This window comes from Lonchura striata, chromosome 2 (genome assembly GCF_046129695.1).
Source record: "Lonchura striata isolate bLonStr1 chromosome 2, bLonStr1.mat, whole genome shotgun sequence".
Lineage (NCBI taxonomy): Eukaryota > Metazoa > Chordata > Aves > Passeriformes > Estrildidae > Lonchura > Lonchura striata.
Window position 1 is genome coordinate 32507479 of NC_134604.1, and position 21629 is coordinate 32529107.

At 43.5% G+C, this 21629-nt stretch overlaps 3 protein-coding genes across 4 annotated transcripts in view; 1 reads left to right on the top strand and 2 right to left on the bottom strand.

Annotated features, from left to right (window-relative positions):
- Positions 1–622, bottom strand: part of RSF1 (remodeling and spacing factor 1) — a 58358-nt gene extending 57736 nt beyond the window's left edge. Inside the window, exon 1 of the mRNA XM_021533974.2 lies at positions 403–622. Within this exon, the coding sequence (XP_021389649.2) occupies positions 403–607 (205 nt within the window). The 5' untranslated portion in view covers positions 608–622. The remainder of the gene's footprint in view (positions 1–402) is intronic.
- Positions 623–890: 268 nt separating this feature from the next.
- Positions 891–10092, top strand: AAMDC (adipogenesis associated Mth938 domain containing). The gene is made up of 4 exons (XM_021533976.3): positions 891–968; positions 4471–4621; positions 8629–8724; positions 9466–10092. The coding sequence occupies exons 2-4, from the start codon at positions 4490–4492 to the stop codon at positions 9604–9606; spliced, it is 369 nt and encodes a 122-aa protein (XP_021389651.1). The 5' UTR covers positions 891–968; positions 4471–4489; the 3' UTR covers positions 9607–10092.
- Positions 10093–15422: 5330 nt separating this feature from the next.
- INTS4 (integrator complex subunit 4) overlaps positions 15423–21629 on the bottom strand; it is a 32215-nt gene continuing 26008 nt past the window's right edge. For both annotated transcript variants that reach the window (XM_021533977.3, XM_021533978.3), the window contains exons 20-23: positions 20572–20731; positions 20112–20255; positions 19271–19391; positions 15423–16991 (exon numbers count right to left, since the gene is read on the bottom strand). In XM_021533977.3, coding sequence (XP_021389652.1) covers positions 16798–16991; positions 19271–19391; positions 20112–20255; positions 20572–20731 — 619 coding nt within the window. In that variant the 3' untranslated portion in view covers positions 15423–16797. The remainder of the gene's footprint in view (positions 16992–19270; positions 19392–20111; positions 20256–20571; positions 20732–21629) is intronic.

Below are 21629 nucleotides of genomic sequence, written 5' to 3' on the forward strand. Positions count from 1 at the left end.
TTCGTCTTATGCCTGTTTTCTGCAAGGAGTCCCACCCGCAAAGAGCTCGGGAACGAACCCAGGGAAACGGGGGGGGAGGGAGGGACGGAGGGGGGGGGTCACAGGCGGCACTGAGAAGGAGGAGAGGGGAAGGGGAAGTCCCCCACCTCCTTCCCATGCCCGCCGCGGGGGCAGGCAGCTTTCCCCCCAGTATACACACACAAATAGCTGCTTCCCCCCGAAAAAACAGGGAGGGCTCCCCTCCCCCCGGGAATCCCAGGCCCCTCCTCTCCCTCGGCGCGCTCCACCCCCGGGGCCGGGAGGAGGCGGGGGGGGGACAGCCCCGGCCCCCCCTCCGCCCCCCGGGCCCCCTCGGCCGGCCGCTCCGCAGCGGCGGGCGGGAGAGGCAGCGCAGCCGCTTACCCTGGTCTCCGGGCTCCTGCGGCGGCTGCAGGACGCGCTCCAGCTCGGGGAAGGGCAGCTCGGGCAGGTCCAGAAGGGCCCCGTAGCGCTCGAGGAAGGAGCAGACAACGGCGAAGTTGGGCCAGGAGCCCGGGCAGCGCGGGCCCGCGGGAGCAGGGGGCGGCGGGGATGGGGCCGGAGGAGCCGCCGCCGCCGCCGCCGCCATCTTGGACCTGGGGATGGAGAAGGAGCTGGGGAGGGGGAGGGAGGAGGGGGCGCTGCCGGGCCGGGCCGCCACTATCCCACAATGCACCGGGGGCACGATGAAGGCAGGGGAGGGCAGGGGGCGGCGGCCAGAGCGGCGCGAGCCGGCTCCCCTCCGCCGCGCGCGGCGAGGGGGAATGAAAACAAGGCGGGGCGGGGGCGGGGACAGGCCCACAGACCGTCCAATCGGAAGGGGCGGGGGGCGGGGCCGGCAGGGAGCGCTGCCCAATGAGAGCGCTGGAAGCGCGCAGGGCCCGCCCCGTCCCCGCGGGGCCGGGCGCAGGCGGAGCCCGGCGGGGCGGCGGGGTGGCGCGCGCGGGGCGGTGAGTGCGGGCGCGTGACGGGCCCGCGGCGTGAGGGGAGCCGGGCGTGAGGGGAGCGCGCGGCGCCGGTGCTGTCACTGTCCTTGTTCCTTGTGTCCCGGCCCTTATTCCTTGTGTCCCGGCCCTTGTGCCCCGGCACGCCAGGCCGTGCTTTGGGGGGTCCTGGACTGATCTTTCCCTTCCCACATCCGTCCCTCCACCCCTCCCGCCGCGCTTCTCAGCGTTCCCTGTCCTTGTCTCCTTGCCTCTCTCCGCTGTATTCACAGCCTGCTGTTCCCCCTCTTTCACTGCCAGATTCCCGTGACCTCTCCGGTTGACTGCCGTCACAAGGGTCCCCAGCGAAAAGGAACTGCCGAATTCCCAAAGTGTGTTTTCCTCCTGCGTGAACTTGACACCTTCCCCCTCCCTAAACAGTTGGTCTGAGCTTCTCCCGTCCTTTCTGTTTGCCTTGCTGCTGTCAGTTTTTAACCCTGACCTTCCTCTGGCTGCTGGATCCCCTGGAATAATGGGAAGCCGCCCGCCCCCTGACCCTGCTCCCCGGCAGCGCTGGAGAACCACGTTGTCTTCTGGCACCTTACAGCAATTTGTTCTGTCCATAACTTCACGTACACCGATTTACTCTTCCCCTTGTATCCTCTTCAGTCTCAGGTTGCCCCTTGGATTTTAAAAACATCTTTTCCTTCTGCAGCGTCTCAATAAAATTATTTGGTGCACTGCTCTCGTTCACCTCTTTTATTCCATTTGTCGCTGGTTGCCTCCACAGAAGAAAGGTGTGCTGGCAATCTTAAAGTCCACCAGCTTGCCCAACTGCAATTCAATCTCAGCTTTCTTCCGCTTCCTTCTCAGCTGCTTTTGTCTTCTGCCATCCTTATCCAGCGCTTCATTTCAGTATAGTCTCCTAGCATAAACGTGCATTTTGCCTCCTTTTAAGTTCTACTTCCTTTATTTCTGATGTTCTTAAACTCTCATGATTTCACTTGTAGAGTCCTGAGCCATTTCTGCTCCTCATCTCTTTGTGTTTGAACTGCTGCAGTTTTCAGAAATTGCAGGTTTAGGTTGTACTTGCAAGTCATTTAATTCAAGGTGTCTTCTGATATTAAGTGTTAATGTATGTTTTGATACTTCACATTTCTCACGGTGAATAATTTAAAAAATAATTTGTTTGAGAACTATTTTCCTGCTCCTCAGTGTTTGGACCGCACTCTTCATTAAAGGATGCCCAAAGTTTCTATCAATGAGTTCATTCTTACTCAAAGATACTCTTATTTATTCAAGTGACCTGACCTTACTGATAATCTCTGGCAGTATTATGGGAAAAGGTTTTACAGGATAATTTTTTATTTGTGCGTTGTAAGTTTGTTGCTTCATTTCTGCTATTTACTTATTTTTATGCTGTTTGGAAAACATAGCATGAAATCCTTGCTCTCCCATTTGCAGTTTGTACCTGTTTGATTGCACAGTTCCAGCCTTGTGATACTGTTTGGATTGGGGAAGGTGATATTCCTGATCATCTTACTGTTCATTCACCTCTGTCTAACCTCCAGGTCTAATTCTAACATTTCATCTGAAAAGTAGCATGGGCAAAAATTATTTTCATTCTTCAGAGGCCAAGTTCTGGGTGCTTTATTCAGCCTTTAATTTCATTCTGTTGGGACTACTGCTGGTTGTTTCTTCAGCTAGAATATCCCTTCAGGCAGACCTTTGAAAAATAATCATACAAATCTTTGTTTGAAACCATTGCATCATGGATGTGCAATGAGAGAATCTAGACTGTATTAGTCCAAGCAAGTTTTAGTCCCCTCTAGCTGTTTGACAGGACACATGTGCCACTAACATCACGCAGGAGTGAGAAGAAAAAGAATTGCCCCACTGTCCTGTGTGAGAAGCAGCTCTGTCAAACTCAGTCCTGTGCTGAATCTAAAGTAATGCATTTTGTCCTTCATGCAGTGTTTTAGATGGGATGCTGAGATCCGCTTCTGGCAGTCAATCCAAGGAGAGCACATCCTGTCTGGCAGTGCTGCATCTTTTGTAGCACGTGCAAGACAGGAAGGGTGGCTTCCAGGAGGACTGGAAGCATGGTCATCCAAAGATTTATCTCTTGCATGGGCAGTGCCTTTAATCTGTGCTGCCAGCATTCATAATGAATTTAAACTATTCAATTCCCGGCAAATGTAAACAATTGAAAAATAAAGGATGAGAATCTGTGTATCTGGAAGGATCTGCCACAGAGATGTTTTGGATTAGGCAGAGGTGGACCTCTTTTTATTGGAGAAACATCAAGTTTTCTTCAAAAAGTGGATTTCAGACCATGTGAATTGGAAGGGTGGAAAGGTGGCTCTGTCCTGGCACTGTGTCAGTGGACTGCCATGCTAGGCCAAAGCATTTCCAGGGTGTCACCACCCTGTGATTCCTCTCTTTCTGTTCACTGCCAGAATCACCGCAGCAATCAGACTGCAGTACCTGAGGGACTGTGAGGAGGGGAAAGCTTCTGCAGGGACCTGACACGAGGCCTTCCTTGTGAGGCAGAGACCCTGCCCTGCTGCTGCCCAGCAGACATTGTGGCAGCAGATCCCAACAGCACTGTGGCACTCACCAAAAAGCAGTGGGGCTACAGAGGCACTGATAAGGCTCTGTCAAATTCTAGGCAACAGACATCAAAGGAAGATGTGTACCAGTGGCTGGCTGCTAAAGGAAAGAGGGACAAAATAAGTAGAGGCTTAGAAAACATGACTGAAGGGATAGTTATTTAATCCAAATGAAATAAAAGAAAAATACTGAGTGAATTCCTCAAGAAAACAGAAAGAAAAAAGGTGAAAAAGACAAAGATTAAGCTGTTCTATTTGTCCCCAGCAGAAAGGATTTTAACTAATGGATTTAAGTTGAAACAATGAAGATGGAGGTCAAACAATTAGACAAGTTCTTATTTGGATGTGTAATCCTGGGAGACTTGGTCTCTGTCATCAGTGTCTGGGGGAAGGCTCAACCCCTTTACATCCCTGAAAGTCTTGTTCTCTGTAGCAGTGTGACAGTGACACTGGTTCATGGCTTTACTATTGGGTTTGTTTGGCATTTCCTTTTAATTTCATTTACCACTTCAATGGTAAAAAATAAAGTGGTCAATGAAATAGTGCAGATTTCTGATATTTTAGGAAATTATTATCATCCTCATTGTTCATTTTAGGGAGAAGATTAAAACCCAGATGTGAGAGGATATTCTGGGACCTGATCCCTGTTGATAGTTTTAAAAGTTGAACATCCAATACTTGAACAGATTTAGCATGTAAAATGGTTTGCCCAAAATCGTGCACAAAATCCCCAAGAGGACTGGTAATTCAACAAATCTGCTGATCCTCAGTTCAAGTCTGTTGTCACAAAACCACGTGGATAAAGTCTGTAACAGCATTTCCTTCCTAGCTTCTTGGGGTGAGGACAGAATTTTCCATTTTTATTGACGTGCTGCATATGTTCGCCTGATGTTAAGTATTAAATATCCTTTTTCCAGACTCTGGTTGAACTTTGTGATGTCTTCCCCTGAAATTGCTTCCCTTTCTTGGGGTCAGATGAAGGTGAAAGGCTGCTCTACAACATACAAGGACTGCAAAGTATGGCCGGGAGGAAGCCGGACGTGGGATTGGCGAGAAACCGGGACCAACGTAAGTTTGGTGTTTACTACACTGCATTTAAAACAGGATTCTGAGTGTGGTCCAGAGAACAGTGTGAAAGTTCCAGCCAGAAATTTAGTGAGCTGCCTTTTTCTTTCATCTAGCTGGTAGATTTTCCTGGGAAGAACTGAGTGTGTGTTTTGGAGGTGACTTTGTGGAGGGGTCAGACGGCTGCAGTCCCACTACATCCTACATGCAACAGGGCACTGCGACGGTTGCCCTGAGTTCTGACAGCCACCCTCACCAGACAACTTTCACATACCCTAGAGCTCTCAAACAATATTCCTCATCTGCTTAAGAGTGCAATTGTCAAAAGATACCTCAGACTGTCTAAACAGACTGTCTAAACAAAAGTTATCTTGAGTGAGATAGGAAATTATCAAAAGTAAAAAAAAAAAAAAAAATAGTAACTGAGTTTGCATTTTTGGAAGACAACATTGCATGTGGTTTAGTTTTTATCCTTTTCCTTGGGGTCCCTTGTACATATTTCAGAGGAAAAATATGCAGATACAGTGTTTCTTGCACTATTTTCTCTGTGAAAAGCTCATGGTCTGGCTAATCATACAGTGACTTCTCTTGGTAGCCATATACTAAGTGCTTGCCTTTGTAATTTTTAAAGTTTATCTGTAAATCCAATCAGAATTGGATGAAAGTACATGTAATAGTATTGTTACTTCATATTTAGAAACAGTATAGGATATATTGCAATGGGAACTTGATGTTGATAATTCTGATAGTTCAGTTTATGCAGAATATATAACACCAAGAGAAAAGTGCTGCTGTCATGCAAAGGTAGCTGCACCTTGCAGAGAAAAAGGTAGCTGTGTACATAACGTTTTAAAATGTGTTTCATTTATGGCCTGGTTATAAAAAAAATAAGTTTTCACTGGCTGTTGAAAGGGCTGGGTTTTGTGGTGAGAGTTGCTGTCCGCTTGTTTGACAATATAATTTTTGTGCTTTATATGCACATAGCTGGAGAAGCAGAACAGGTAATGATAGCTGAAAAGTTCCCAACTAGTTCCCAGCCCAAGCACGTTTTTATATTTATTCCAACCACTGAAAAACTTTGGTTTCAAATTACAGGCACTTACTAACATTTAGGAGGCTGTGCTTTCTTTTGAAAGTTTCTAACAAGGAATATCCTCTTGTCACAAGTAAAACATTTAAATCCATAAGTCTTTAGAGGACTTGAAAAACAAGTCAATGTTAAATTAAAACTGGAGGAGAAAAAGAATAGTTGGGTTCTCTGGAGAGGTAGGTTTTCTGGCATCCTTTTTATTTTTTCAGGAAGTAAAAAATAAAAAAAATATCTAAAGTAAGGGCTTATGTAAATTGCTTGTAAAGTTCCTGCTTTAGGTCAGTTCTATCCTTGCAGCTGAGGAGTGAGTGATTTTCTTTTAAAATAAATAGCAAACAATAAATATTAAGAATAGAACTAAGCTTTTTCTCCAATGTTGAGAAGAACTGTCAAAAATTTAGTTTTGTCAGCACTGGAAACAGTAGTATTCAACAGCTGCATTTTCTGCCCAGTTTTTTAAAGATGGACAACAATTTGCTTACTTTCCTTAAGCATGTTTTTCCTGGAGGTAGCTGGAACTGAAGTGTGAAAAACAAGCAGTGCTGGTCATGTCCCACACTCTAGTTGGAAATAAATTGCTTCCTTTCCTCCTCTGCTGTCACGCTGCTGTCTAGTAAAGCATTCTTTCATCAGGAAAATTGTATTACTGGCCCTGCAAGGTTCTGTAACTGAGCACTAGCAGTTATTGTGGCCTTAACCCTTGGGGATGAATGGCACCCTCTCTCCCTGGCTGGCTGCCTTTCAGTGCCATCTGCTAATGGCAGAAGAAAAGACTTAGGTATTGCTGAAATGAAGGCCAGAGAACAGTACAGGCAAGAAAATCTGCTGTCAAATCAACAATGATACAGTGACTTCATCATGTTAGGTATTTCCTTTAGTAACACTAGTTTCTTACTAGCATCAAAGTGTCCTGTGTAACCAAAGAAAATCCTTTTGTTGCATGGCTTTAATGTCTCAGGAGTGCTTCTCACGTGACAGCAAACCTTCCTCAGAATTCTAATTATTGTAATTGCAGTAAAACATACCAATTCTTCTTGTCTAAGTTCTCAGTCTACTTAAAAAATCCCAAAGGAAAAGCATTGCCTATTCCGTCATAAACAAGTACTTAGAGTGATTAGGTCTGAGGACGCTCTGCCTATTCAAGTGAGTTCTGCATTCCAGGTGTGGATATGGAATGTAAATGGACTAAGGGGAACACAGCCTTTGGTCCTGGCAGCCCAAAGGGCCAGACATGTCCTGGAGTGTGTCAGGCACAGCACAGCCGAGGGAGGTGCTTGTCCCACTCTGCTCTGCACTGGAGCAGCCCCACCTCAAGTTGTATGTGCAGTTTTGGGCACCTCAGCATAAGGAGGACATCAGACTGTGTTCCAAGGACGGAGGTGCAGATGCTGAAAGGCCTTGAGGGCAAGGCTTATGAGGAGCAGCTGAGGTGATTTGGCTTGTTCATCTTGGAAAATACGAGGCTGAGGGGTGACCTCATCACAGTCTACACTTTCCAGAGGTGGGGTAGCAGAGGGAAGATGCTGATCTCTCTGGTGACCAGCAGTAGGACCCATGGAAATGCAGTCAAGCTTCAAGGAGACATTCAGATGAGGGTGCTCAGGCTCTGGAAAAGGCTCTCCAGGGAAGTGGTCACAGAGCAAGCTTGTCAGAGTTCCAGAAGCATCTGGATGATGCTCTTAAGTTGTGGTTTAGCTTTAGATAGTCTTGTGAATTATTCTCATGTGTCCCTTCCAACTTGAGGTGTTCTATGATTTTGTGAACTTGAAGAACCATAAAGGTAAATCATCTCTGTTACTGAAATTTTAGAAATCAGCCATCCTAAAGACTTTCTTGTGGAATAAGTTTAATTCACTCATTGAAAGTGGCACTCTACCATGGAAGGCTTTTTATACCTGCAACTTTAGGAGCTCATTTGTTTCTTTCAGCTTGGAAGGTCTTACTTGTTCCATTCTTCATGAGTCCACCATGGTATTACCTACTTCAAGTGAGAAACTCAGACCTCTTGGAAACTTCAGAACTTCAGAATTCTATTAAAAAAAAAAAAAAAACAAAAACAACAAAAAGAGGGGGGAGGATAAATAATATTTATGTTTTAAAAATAAAAACATAAACACACCAAAGAAGGACCAAATTATAGCCATAGGATGTCCAGTATCTTACTCTTCACCACATGGAGATACATAGAAACTGAATCCAGGAGGAGAATTAGGGTAACATAATAATGTTTTATATTAACATTATAGATGTGTTTATGCATTTATATGGTTAAATAGCAGTAAGTGGGTGTACTTTTTAAAACATCTGTTAATGTGCTGTGCAAGTTCCTTCTTTCTCTGAGGCATCTGGATTCAAATATTCTTTTCTCAAAATAAAGAATAATGCATAAATCCAAGCTGTTAACTGAAATTACACTACCCAATAAATTTCAGTCATCTTTGGTGAGATCTGCAAAGTAAACAATAAAATTATTTAATAATTTTAACTATCTGAGGAGTTCTTTGTATTTAAAGTGAGTAAACTTTGGCTTGCAATCATCGTTCTTTCAAGTAGATTTTTGTTATTTTGAAATCATATAGCAGTATTGTTGCAATTTATTGATTTCATGCTGTTAATATTTATAAAATGCCAGAAGTTAGACATAAATGTTTTAAATTTATAATGCATCTTTTTTGTTTTGGCTGTTTAATAAGGAAGTATAATCTTGCCATTCGTCAATTAATTATCATCCTTCACTTGCATATTAAATACCTTTTTCAGTTTCAAATGTTTTCTACTGTGTGTATGTACAGAAGAGAGTTGTGTTACATTCTGGACCTGCTAATTTACCCTGCTGCTCTGTGTTCAGGACACACAGACACAGCTTTCCTGGCTGATGCTGTCAGAACACAGACTATTGTTTTCCTTCCCTGACACTTAGCATTCTCCAGGAGTGCAGCCAGCTGACCTTGAAGAAGTCGTCAAGAAGGGTGTTCAAACTGTGGTGATTGGTCGTGGCATGAGTGAGGCTTTGCAGGTAGGTTTTTGTTCTGTGACAAGCATAAAGAGAACTGTTTCTTTTCTCTCTCCCTCTGATTAGGAGGAAAAAAATTAAATCGATGATGCTTCACTGAGAGGGAAAAAAATGAGGATCAGTGTGAATGAGCACCTGTCAGGGGTCCCTCAGGACATCATTTGAGCTCCTCTGTATTAGTGTCCATGACAAGCAATAAACAGGTTTATGTTCTGCTACAGGAGCAACTAAAACAAGAATTTTTCAGATTGTCTTTTGTCCCCTCCTCTTGCAATAGGTTGTAACTGGCTTTTTAGCATGCTGAAAATACTTTGGTAATTAGGTATTCTTGACACAATTGTTGCCAGGTATCATTTCAGCAGATAAACTCACTACAGAAAGCTCAGATCAGAAGTGCTGAGCTTTACTTGGTGAGAAGCAAATCTCTTGCTTTCTGGTGGGATGAATAACACCTTCTTTAGATTAAATTCCTTTAGTTCCAATTCTATTTATTTTTGTAAGAGAGGACTGTATTTTAAAGTGTGTTTAGGAGGTAGGGGAGGTGTGTGTATAAAAGTAGCTTTATTGCAGAGAAAAAAAAATTAAATCAATCTTAGAACTATCTGAGCATTGTCATTTTGGCTACTGGCAGTTACTTAAGTCATGTTTAACAAGTGGCATCAGTTTCTGGTTTTCTACAAGTCTTACAGTTTAAGGGGAAAATAATCTGATTCTTGCTTCTGTGATTTCCTTTTGTCTTCCGAGGTTCCAGCATCCACTGTGGAGTACCTGAAGAAGAACGGGATTGACGTGCTGGTGCTGCAGACGGAGAAGGCCGTGGCAGAGTACAATGCCCTGGCTGCTCGGGGTGTCAAAGTGGGCGGGGTCTTCCATTCCACCTGCTGAAGCGCAGCTCCCGCCGCCTGCCCGGCCCGCAGCCGAATCACGGACACACCTCTGCTGAATCAAACTGCACTCCGCCGAGTGTGAACTTACGTGCCAAGCCATTTGTGCACTCACAATCTAAAATGCAAAGATAGTGTATTAGTTCGGGATCTAAACAGAACGAGGGCTCACAAAAGGCAGGGCTGTTAATGTAATTAAATCGTTTAATTACAGAATCATTTCCATGTATTGTTGAGATTGACCTAATTTTCCTCTGAAGGCTGTCCATAGTCTTGTTACTTAACTTTTCACCTGTTGACTAAATTAGGAAATTATGTTTTGAATACTTTTATTACATTACTGGCCCAAATTACATTACTGGCTACTGGAACGCAGCCATAAAATAGCTAATGAGCACAATCAAATGGCAGATATGAAGTGATGGCAAAGAAGCACTTTACCACCACTGGATAAATAAATTAAAAATAAAATAAATTAAAAAGCAAACCCAGAACATACAACTTTACCTTCTGCAGGTGACCTCAGTCAAGGTATTTGCCAATTTATGAACATCACATAATAGAGCACTTTTATATTTTTATTGAACCTAAAAAAGGGGAAAATGTATAAGCATAAAACCTGGGCCTTAAAACATTTTCTTATTAATTTCCAGTTGTGAGGATTGAGTTGTCTAATACGTTATCTATTGAAAAGTCCCTACATGCTTAAAATAATCAGAAAGGTGTGTTACAAAACTAGAATTTGTAGCATAAAACATTGATCTTTAGGAAATCATTCTGAATTGCTGCTAGCAAGGCACTGCTGGCAAGCTGGGGATGCATGTGAGACTTGTTACATGTTAGACTTGTCATGTTAGACTTGTCATCATTATTTGATGACTTAAATTTTGTGCCAACAAACATTATTACACTAAAGATTTAAACCTTACACTATTACACTAAAGATTTAAAGTTCTCTTGGTTGCTGTTTTTGGTGGGCCTTTATCAATATTGCCAGTTACCAGTTACCTACTGTTGATTTTTTTCCCACCAGGCCCACCAATTTTTACTCTGTGCATATTAATTCTGTGTGTATTAATGAAAGTACCAAGATGAAGCTGTAAAAGCCCTGAGGCACTTGGAGCTATCCAAGCAGTTGTAGAGAGCCTTACACTGATAGGAGAGCACAGTAACTTTCCCAAGATGCACAAAATACTATGTTCTTTTTCTGCTATTTGCTCTCGAAATAATTTAAATCTTTCATCTGCTAAAATACAAAGCAATGTAAAAGCAAAGGGAAAGTGAGTACTTGAAAGTTTTATCTTGCAATCTCCTAATGACAGCAATGTTTTTTGTTAGTGTAGCTACATTTGAGGCAAAATCTTACATAACCCAGCAGGAACTGCCTTTCCAGCTGCATCTGTGTTGTCTGACACAGCAGCTGGTATAATGCTCAGAGTAGCTGCTGTGACATTTTTCTGCACAACTTGTCTGGTGTGAAGGAGAAGGTGAACTACTGACCCAGAAGACTGTGGTCACCCCAAGGGAATGCCAGCAGAACGAGTTCCTGCCAGCCCACAGAGTGGAGACTTTTTGCACTAAATATTATCTGATAGTGAAGGTGGTTTGACTCTCTTGATCGTGGTCATGTATTTGTGTTATTTTACGAGCTTCTGGGCCTTAAGGCAGCCTCAAATGGGAAAAGGCTTTGTAATGCTTTGGCTGAGAGGACACTGCAGTAATTTAAAAAATGGAACCATGGGCATTACACATTAGGAGAAGTTGAGCAAACCCCTTATCTTTCTCCTCCAGGTCTGTTTTTTACTTTTTTTTTTTGGTAACATATTTTCATGTTAATGTGGCACGTTAATGGTGATGCCACATTCACCAAAGCTGCATAGCTCAGGTCCTGTATTTGAGACAAATACAGTGGGCTCCTAACACTGCTGCTGCCACACGATCTGTCCTCCCAAAAGGCATGTGGGGAACAGAGCCTGTTTTGCATTGCCAGGTGACTGAGGTGTACCCTACCCAGCTTTGTGCTGCAGCCTCGTAATTCTTCCCTTAATTTGGCAACTGGTAGGATTCAGAAGATTCCACTTCCAAAGCAGGGAGCTGCAGTGTGCAAAGAAATGGATTTATTTTTTAAAGGTAAACTGTGAAGTTTCACCACCACCAGTACAAAATATTGGTGTCAACAAAGAGGTCATCTGCTGCAAGTTTTTCCATCCATGTCTTCTCTTGCTGCTCTCGTCACAGCTTCCTGAGTCAGCACTGTCAGTTCCCACAATAGCATCTGTTCCACTTGGGCTGCTCCAGTCACTGAAAGCCCGATTTCCTTCTTGGTGCCTGAAATTGCTTTGCTAGATGGTGGAAGCAGCTGGGATTGATTCATCAAAAAATTCCAGCAGAGCTCAAACTGGTATCTTTGTGAAATTGCTGCTTTCAGCTAGAGCCATAAATAATTTGTTAAAATTGCGGGCTCATAGCCCAAATCATGGGAATGCACTTTTATAGGGCAGGATTTCTCACATACACCACTGCTCTGCCTCCCACCAGGAAAACGATCTCCCAGTAGGCAGTGAACTCCCACCCTGACGCTGAAATTAAAGCCGAGCTGCGGCTGGGCTGGGAGCCAGGAAGATTCCACCCCAGCTGCTCTGCCGCCGAGTGGGTCAGTCCCCAGCCTTTATCTTTGTCAAGCAGCATGTGTGAGCTGGCAGCCCAGAGAAACAGGCCATAAAAGGCTCACAGACACCAAATGCAACATGACCAGCATTTTTAAGGGACATTGAGTAGCATTTGTGCAAAGCCTGGCATCAACAAGCCTTAAAACTTTATATTTTGAAGTCGCACTGATACTGCATTAGCAAACTGTAAAGTAAAAAGACAGCCTTTTCTGCATTCCCAATGCCTGTTACTAAGAATAAAATGGAAGATGCCAGTGAAATAATATTTAAAAAGTGATTATAACTTAGGCAAGCAAGACAGGGTTCCAGAGGAATCTATCTCTGTGAGCTTGAACCCAAGATGATGACCAGTACAGCATGGCAGAGATGCAAGTCTGATGAGGAGCAGCCTGAGGGAGCTGGGGGTGTTCAGTCTGGAGAAAAGGAGGCTCAGGAGGGACCTTATCGCTCTCTAAAACTGCCTGGAAGGAGATTGTTGCCAGCGGGGTGTCAGTAACAAGTAACAGGACAAGAAACAGCCTTAGGTTGCACCAGAGGAAGTTTAAATTGGATATTAGGAAAAAAATCTCTTTCCCAAAAGTGTTGCCAGGCTTTGGAACAGGCTACCCAGGGAAGTGGTGGAGTCATCATCCTTGGCAGTGTTCAAAAAGCATGTGGATGTGGCACCTGGGGCCATGGCTTAGTGTGGGTGTGGTAGTGCTGGGTTTATGGTTGAACTCCATGGTCTTACAAGTTTTTTTCCAACCTAAATGATTCACTGATGTCATGCAGCGTGATTTAAATGCATACCCTCTTCATTCATCTTCCCAGGAACTTGCTTTGTACTTTTTGCAGTGTCTCTGCCCATTTACTTTTTTTTTGGTCCTTTTAAAAATAAGATAGGTGAAAGCTACACCAGGTCTGACTTAATGTCTCATAAGCTTCAACTTTGCTCCCTACACACATTTTATGAGCTCTTGACTCAGTAATTGAATTATTTACTTCCAAATTTGTGTAATGAATTTCACTGGACTTCAGCAATCTAGATATGAATGTCCCACTGAAAGCATTCAAAGCTGAGTTTCCTACATATACAGATGCCTTATTAAATTAAATCCAGAAAGTTAATGGTAAATAGGACAACACATTTTCAAACCACTAAGTTACCCCTCTTTCACATGAGGTCAGCATTCTCCTTGCTCTGCCAGATTCTTTTCCCTCTTGTTTCTGTCTAACTCACAGGTACAATGCAGAGGTGAGGGATGATTGAACATTGTTGATTCTTAGCAAATTGCGATTCCTTTGCAGATTGCTCAATCTCTCTGTGGCTGCAGCTGTACTAGCACACTGTTCCTACACTTGGAAGCAGCTGAGAGAACACAAACTCTTCATACTTGGGTGACTGTCATCTGAAGTCCTCTGTTCCCCCTTCAACGGAGATGAAAGATGCAAATGATCTTTGTGTGTGACTAGAGCCCTTTGTTTTTCTTTTTATTCTGAGATCAATCATCTTATAGGCTATTGCAGTGCAGAAGCCCAACAATTATCCAGAATTAAAGGACAGTGGCTGAATGGTATGAATGCCTCTGAGACAACACAAAGAGCATGAGCTCTGGTATTTTTGAGAGCAGAAAAACCTTAATGTCTCAAATGTGGGGATGGGTACAAAAAGTCAACATCTGGATTTCAAGAACTATAACAACCCTCGCTTTTTATACGAATTTCTTTCCCAATTCCCCATATGTTGGACCATGGTGTGAAATGGGCAGTAGCATACACATGTGCAAGCTGGGTGGAGAATGGATTGAGAGCAGCTCTGAGGGGCAACACCTCAGTGTGTTGGTGGCTGAGCAGCTCAACATGACTCAACAACCTGCTCGGGCAGCTCAAAGGACTCCTCTGCCTTTCTGGGCTGCCTGTGGGCAGCAGGCCAAGGGAGGGGGTTCTCCCCCTCTGCTCACCCTGGTGAGACCCTACCTGCAGTGCTGCATCCAGCTCTGGGGCTCCCAACATAAGGATGTCAACATGTGGAACAAGTCCAGAGAACATGAAAATGCTGAAAGGGCTGGAGCACCTTTGCTGTGGAGAGGCTGAGAGAGTTGGGGTTGCTCAGTCTGGAGAAGAGACAGCTCTGGGGAAACCTGAGAGCTCCTTCCAGTACCTGGAGGGGCTACAAGAGAGCTGGAGGGGCACTTGGAAAAGGGCATGAAGTGATAGGACAAGGCGGGAGGGCTTTAACCTGAAAGAGGGAAGGATTATATTGGATGATGAATTAGTCATCTGCTTACACAGGTGAAACTGAAGGAGGAAAGGAAAAGCTGTTATTTCTTCCATGATCCAAACCAGGAATCAGAAAAAGATCTACAGAGAAGCCAACTGCAGAATGCTCTCAGTAGCAGATTGGAAATGTTCATAGCAGCCTTACATTTTCAGCTTGTTTTAGGCATCTTGAAATTACAGATGGAAGAACTTTTCCACAGCCCTGCATTATCTGATTCTCAGCAGCATTACAGAAGGCACTCACTCTTTGCCTGGTATGTTATATGGAAGGGGGTCAAGGACAGCATGAGGGGAACAAAATAGTAGAAATTTGATCCAGTACTTAGCAAAAGAGAGAAAGATGCCAAAATTTTGATACTGAAAGTATCTGCTGTGCCCACCAAGCATCCATTGTGGTCTGGAGCCTATGGACACCATCTAAATTAGAAACACTACTGAGATGACAAACTGCACAAAATACTGGTGAAGTGCAAAAATGAGGGGAAGAAAAAGCAAAAAGTCTGTAATGAGCTCACTCAGCTTGTCAAATATCTGCCCAGACACAGCCTCCTAATGAGAGATACATCAGCCCTGTCTGCTGGGAACTGAACTGAGGATGCCAAAGACAAGTCAGACAATAACAACTCAGCTGTCAGATGGGCAGGCGATTTTCAAAGCAGTGCCCTAAAGGTGAGACACCAAAAAACAGTTTGTAAGAGCAGAAGCACTAAGAAAGTAAATTTAATTCAAGGAATCAAGCAGCAGCAAAGTTTTATGGTTATGAGCCTTTGGGCTACAACTCACACAGTGCTAAAAAACTTAAATCACAAAAAACATGCAGTGATCTTATTAGCCAAGGACCATGTAGGCATCCATGTTCACTTTTATTATAAAAAAAGAAACAATAGCATGAGGTTTGCAATTTTATTGTAGGAAAGCATGTAAGGGGTTATTTACACTAAATACAACTGCAAAGTATTTCTTCACTGTTTTGTTTAGTTGCTAAAAATACACCTCTTTTTAAAAAGAAAAAAACCCCAACTGATTCATGAACACAGGCAACATTTGGCTGCTGCACTAGAATGTTTCACACATTAGGTCCTCCTAAAAAATCCTGCCAAAGGATTGCTAAAAATCATAGGAGGTTCCTCAGTCCACTAAGCCTGGCACACAGAAACAATGCACAGACACACTTCCTGACAGGAACGTAAAATGGATCATGTTTTAACTAAATTCTTGTGTCTCTGCACTCCCAGCTCACCTCCAGAGGGAAACACTGACAAGCTGCCCAACTGCTGCTGAACAGAGGGTGTTTGGCTACTTCAACTGGCAAGAAAGACTTTTAGTGCCAAAAGTGCTGCTGAATTGAAAATCATGGATTTTCACATCCCACTAGGACTGGATCAGGCTAGGATCATCACACAGAAACAGATCCTGTAAAACTTAGTGGGTTGTGGTTAGGAATTTTCCAACTGGTACTTACGTTGCTCCTCAAGCTGTACAAAGGTGCAACAGGAGACAAACTGCTTTGTTGCTGTAGCTCAGTTAAACCCCACGTCCTGCTGACTGAAGTTCTGCCACCTGCACAAAGAGGTTCCTCCTGCCCCTGCACCATCAACAACCTGTGCCCTCCCCAGAGCTGGACCAGCTTCAGTACAGCTGGAGAGGATGTAGAACAGCAATTGGCAATTTCCTTCCTAGGTGCTGTTCCCACACAGGAACAATAGTACTTTTTAGAATATATTTTTTTCTGTTAAAAAATTAGGTACCAGTGCACAAATCCAAGTTTTAGACATTCAAAAAAAAACCCCAAAAAACAAAAAAACAAACCCAAACAATCAAAACCAAAACAACCAAACCCAGAAAACCGCAGAAACAAACCAACAATCCCACACAAAACACAAAATGCTGAACTCAGCTTCACTTCAGAGTACTGTAAAAATAACATTGAATTATGTGTCCAAGGATTTACATAGTAAATACATAGCAGAAAACCTAGAGGCCTTGGAAAAAGACTTTTTGTAGGTAAAAACTGAAGGTATAGCCCGATGAAATTATTACTGGAATGCTGATTGAGAACTGTTCTGTTTCTGTTGAGTCAATATAGAAAAACCTGCATTTTCTTGAAACCACTCCTAACTAGCTGAGCATCTCCTGCTGCTTAAGAGACCAACTGCTCTTCAGCAGCTTTATTTTGACTCCCTTTATGCATGTAAAGGCTCTTTTGGCTTGGTTTGCTGTCTTGGACACAACAAACCCATAAATAGGTTTTTCAGTGCCAGCCTTCACCGCCTGGCAGGTTTGGGCATTATATACACCTTGACGGGTTTGCTGAAGGGGATGGTCCCCTCTATGCCATTTTCAGAGGCTGGGAGAGCCTCCAAGCTCTCACTCCAGGTAGATTTAGGAATTCTGGTAGATGCTTTGCTCCTGTTGGAGTTGTAAGCCAGCAGCAATCGCACCTCAATCTGACATGGCTCTGCAGAGAAAAAAAATAGAACAATCCAAATGTGATTGTCATTGCACAGTGAACGATCAACATCAAATGAATTTTAATTTCATGTATGGTGGGTATGTACAGACCTGTTCTGGAGTGACTAGAATCCAGTCTAGTGTCTGAAAACAAGCTTTTGGCATTACATTCAGCACAGTAGAACTAAGGACTATTCTAGGTTTATCCCCCTCTCTTTGTCATCATTTAAATCTTACCACTAACTTACAACCTTCAAAAATAACTGTTGGAAAGTTACTACAGTGAAATAGTAACAATCATTAAAACCCCCACAGAACTAGCAGGCCCTGCTCACTGTATTTATGTCAGGATCAGTCCAGATAACATCTGGCAACACTTGTGGCACAGGCGATTACTTGAAGATTCTCTATTTGTTGGAAGTTTTTACATGCCCAACAGCCTCTTCCTCTCTTTCACCAACTATGCAGCTGGGCAGAACAAGGTTCCTAATACTGTCCTAGGATAATTTCAATTTACTCTTCTCTCAGTGGTCATAACAGAACAGGGGTTTCAGTATACACAGTATTACCCTGGACTTACTGCTGGACCTACATACACAACAAAGTTCTCCTTTCTAGACTGAAAACCAGATTTGTTTAGGTTTTCTTTATGGATGGTACTGGTTTGGGCTGGGATAAAATTAACTTTCCTTCATAGTAGCTTGCAGGATGCTTGTTTGGGATTTGTGACCAAAACAGTGTCAATAGCACAGGGATGTTGTAGCTATCACTGCACAGTGTAATACCCATGAGTTTTCTCACATTGCCTTTCTGATCCTCTACCTGTCCCACTGGGGAGTGAGCACCAGGTGGTGTGCAGGACTTAACTGTATACCAGGGATAAACATAACAGGACCACATTAATGAAACCTAAATGAAACCTGCTGAAACCCACAGGATTTTAAGATTCCACATCTAGAACTGCAGGGATCTCCAGCTGAGAATCATCAGCACCCGACAGAACACAAGGAATAACTCTTTTGCACAGGGACTCCACCTTCAGCCAACACCTCCCTAAGCTCACTTATCACTCCACCAACTCTTATTTGCAGCCTGCAGTCACTTCTTTCACTTCTGCTTTATATCTGGCAGTTAATCAGTGCTTTGCACTTGAACATTCTCCTTCCTAAGCACACTCTTTCAACTGGCCTTTAACGAGTTTTGTCGTCTTGAATTTCAAGGCAATTCTGACCCTGTTTTCTGAGGCCCTCCCAGCTCAGTTTCTTCCCCCTGTTTTATATGCCTAAGTGCCAATGTCAAAGTTAGTGATTAAAATAATGCCTAGAGGACACACCAGAACAGCATGCCTCAGGGCCATGCTTAAAATGCCCTTCCAGTGAACACTGCAGAAGTAGAAATAAGGACTTCAGCTCCCTCTGGTGAAGTAATAGGAACAGCCCTTAAACCCAGATACTTCCAGTCCTAGAAACAGTACCATGTTTTCTTCTCCAAAACAAAACTAAGACAGCAGGATGAGTGAATACACCATGGAGATACTATATAAAAAAAGCATATGTGAAGGAACATGGAATAAACAAAATTCTGTTGGTTAAAATAAAAAAATCAACAAATCCAACGAAAAATTGCTCAGAAAAAAAAAACCTCTCAGAGGAAACCCCCACATTTGAATAAAGGTGAAGAGATTAAAAGAAAATAGGACAAATGGAGCTGTGAATCAAATACACTTTGCATTTGTTATTTGAAGTCCACAAGCCAATTACTGAAGTGCTTCCATGGGGAAGTGTGAACAGCAGCTGGGACTGAAGAGGACTGTTGGAGTCACATCATCATCAGAACTAAAGGTGGGGTTTTCAGGGCATTAAAAGGGTGAAAGTTGAATCAGCAATGAAATTGTACTGCTGTACTGTTCCCTGCCATGCTCTGATACCTGTGAGACCCGAAACAACTTACAAGGAGTCAGTTTAGCACGATCCCGTGCCTTTACCTGAGGATGCAGACCTGGCTCCTTTGCTCTGCACATGAGTGGGTGACCTCACCTTGAACACAGCTCTCACGGGAAGGCTCCCAGGGCTCTCCCAAAACAGCATCCCCTTTAATAACTTACAGAGCAGCAGTGTCTGGTAAACAGGGAGGTGTAACTGCTCAAAGGCCTGATCGACACCAAGGGCAGCACAACCACAGCTGCAGAGTCCAGGATCCTCAGAGCCCCCCAGACTGTGGGTATGTAACTTGTGTCTAATGGAAGTGCAGCCACACAGCCACATTAACTTGTATCATTAACATTACCTGTCCAGGCTGTGTGAGAGAGGTAAACCTGAGTTATCAGCCTGTGCCTCCCAGGGCCAGGATTTCGGAAGTCAGCTGGTTTAGGATGGATTATCTGTGCTTGTCCATCTGGATACAACACCTAGAGGGGAACAAGAAAAAGAAAAGGAAAAAAAAATAAAGGAATGACTGCACGGGAGATCTACACAGTGGAACAGTGCATTACTTGGCTGTTTACTGTCTATGAGTTAGGAAGGAAAGACAAGTGGGCTTTAGCTTGGAGCCAGAAGTTCAGCTGCCCTGAATATAACAGCCACATGCTGCCATTCAAACCCACAGCACAGGTGGAAAAATGGCCACACTAACATCACCTTCTTCCTCTGCATTCTAACTGGGGTTTTCATTTCTTTGTAAAGCAGTGATGCTGCATAGATCATACCACTCCTACCTCCTCAGCTGCATGAAAAACTGATTCAGCAGCAGGAAGAAAACTAGAAATACAGAGAGCTAAGAGCCTGCATATCTTTGTGCCACACAGAACAACTTCTTTTCCTTCTTCTCCTCCTACTAGACCAGCTGGAAGCTCACCAGCACTTATTGGTGTTCATGTCCATAACATGCACAGTGCACATGGAAGCACAGAATGACATCCAAGTGCTCAAAGCAAACTCAGAACTGCACCCAAGTCAACTCTCAGCCCACTACAGACAAACCAGTTTCTGAATGACTGGTCAAAACCCAGAAATCCAGCATTGTTACTAATAAAGTATATCATTACTTGCAATCTAAAAGCATTGACATCCTCAAAGAAACTCCCCCCAAGACATAATCTTGTTCGCATTTATGTCAAATGACTTCTTACCTGAACTTTAACAGTTCCTTGGGGATCCTGCACGTGTTCCAGAGTTGCATCAACATCCAGTGCCACAACCAATCCTGATGTAAACCTCAGGGGATTATCAGATTCACCAGTAGGCTCAATGATATTTGCAGTGGCTCTATGGAGCTGTTAGGGGCAAAGCCATTGGCAAATTCAGAAGGTGGGGGAAAGAGGAAAAAAAAAACAAACCATAGTTACTACTGTTCTTAACAGAGACCTGCATCAACTTTGGATTTTTTTTTTTAATATTGCGAGGAATTACTAGGTTTTTAATGTTTTTAGCAGTAGTCTGGAGGATGCTAGATAAGAAGACAAACAAGAAATAAGTAAGAGTTGTGTCTGACAAGACCCTGAATTCTAAAAGCTTAATGGTGTATTAGAAAGCAGTCAGATGCCAAGACAGTCCACAAGGATATTGCTTTTTATTTTCTGTTAAACCAACCTGCTCTGGAAGAGGAAGGTGGAGGAAGGTACTTTGCCTCAATGTTGTCTGAAGAATCTTGACCACTTCTGAAGGCTTGGACGTCACAAGTCTGGGCATTAAGTCCAGCAGTTTATCTACAAAACTGCCTTGCATATGTGGGAGCTCAGAGATGAAACATCTGTATAAAGAATAGATTCACAATCAAATGTATTTTTCAACTTTTCCCACAGTATTGTTATTTTTAGTCAAGCTACTTTAATACTTATATTTAGTTATAATGACAGAATTAGCTACCTGCCTTTCTCTTCTGATGTATCTCATTCATAAGAGATGACTTGTGTTGGGACTGTGCCTTGCGCTCAAACTGACACCACCAAGGGCTATGTAGTGTGGGCAGCAGGTCAAAGGAGGGGATTCTCCCCCTCTTCTTTGCCCTCATGAGATCCCCCCTGGAGTACTGTGCCCAGTTCTGGAGCTCACAGTGTAAGAAGAACAGAGGAGGCCAGGAAGATGCTCAGCACCTCTGTTAGGAAGACAGGCTGAGAGAGTTGGGAGTGTTTAGCCTGGAGAAGGGAAGGCTCCAGGGAGACCCCATTGCAATTTTTCAGTACTTAGAGGGGGCTTATAAAGAAGACTACACAGGCAAATCATGACAAGACAAATGAGAATTGTTTTAAACTACAAGAGGAAATATTTAGATTTGATTTTAGAAGGAGATTTTTCACTGTGAGGGTGGTGAGGCACTGGCACAGGTTGCCCTGAAAGGCTGTGGAAGCCCCATCCCTGGAGTGTTTAAGGCCAGGCTGGATGGAGTTCTGCCCTAGTGGAAGGTGTCTCTGCTCATGGCAGATGCAACAAGATGGTCTTTAAGATCCTTTCCAACCTAAACCATTCTATGATTCTGTGATTCTACAATTTTATGACTCAGCAAGGAATTGTATAGCTAGTCCAGAGATACAAGTATCTTTAGTTGGCTTAGCAGAATTTTATTTCTAGTTCTGCCTAAATTCACATTTATTATAAGCTTGGCAGTCATGGCTGGTTAACTGATAAGAAAACAGGACCAAATCTGTCCT

Coding starts and splice junctions, on each gene's coding strand:
- AAMDC (XM_021533976.3), top strand. CDS start 4,490: ATGTCTTCCCCTGAAATTGCTTCCCTTTCTTGGGGTCAGATGAAGGTG. Junction 4,622..8,628: donor GGCGAGAAACCGGGACCAAC/GTAAGTTTGGTG, acceptor CCTGACACTTAG/CATTCTCCAGGAGTGCAGCC. Junction 8,725..9,465: donor GCATGAGTGAGGCTTTGCAG/GTAGGTTTTTGT, acceptor TTGTCTTCCGAG/GTTCCAGCATCCACTGTGGA.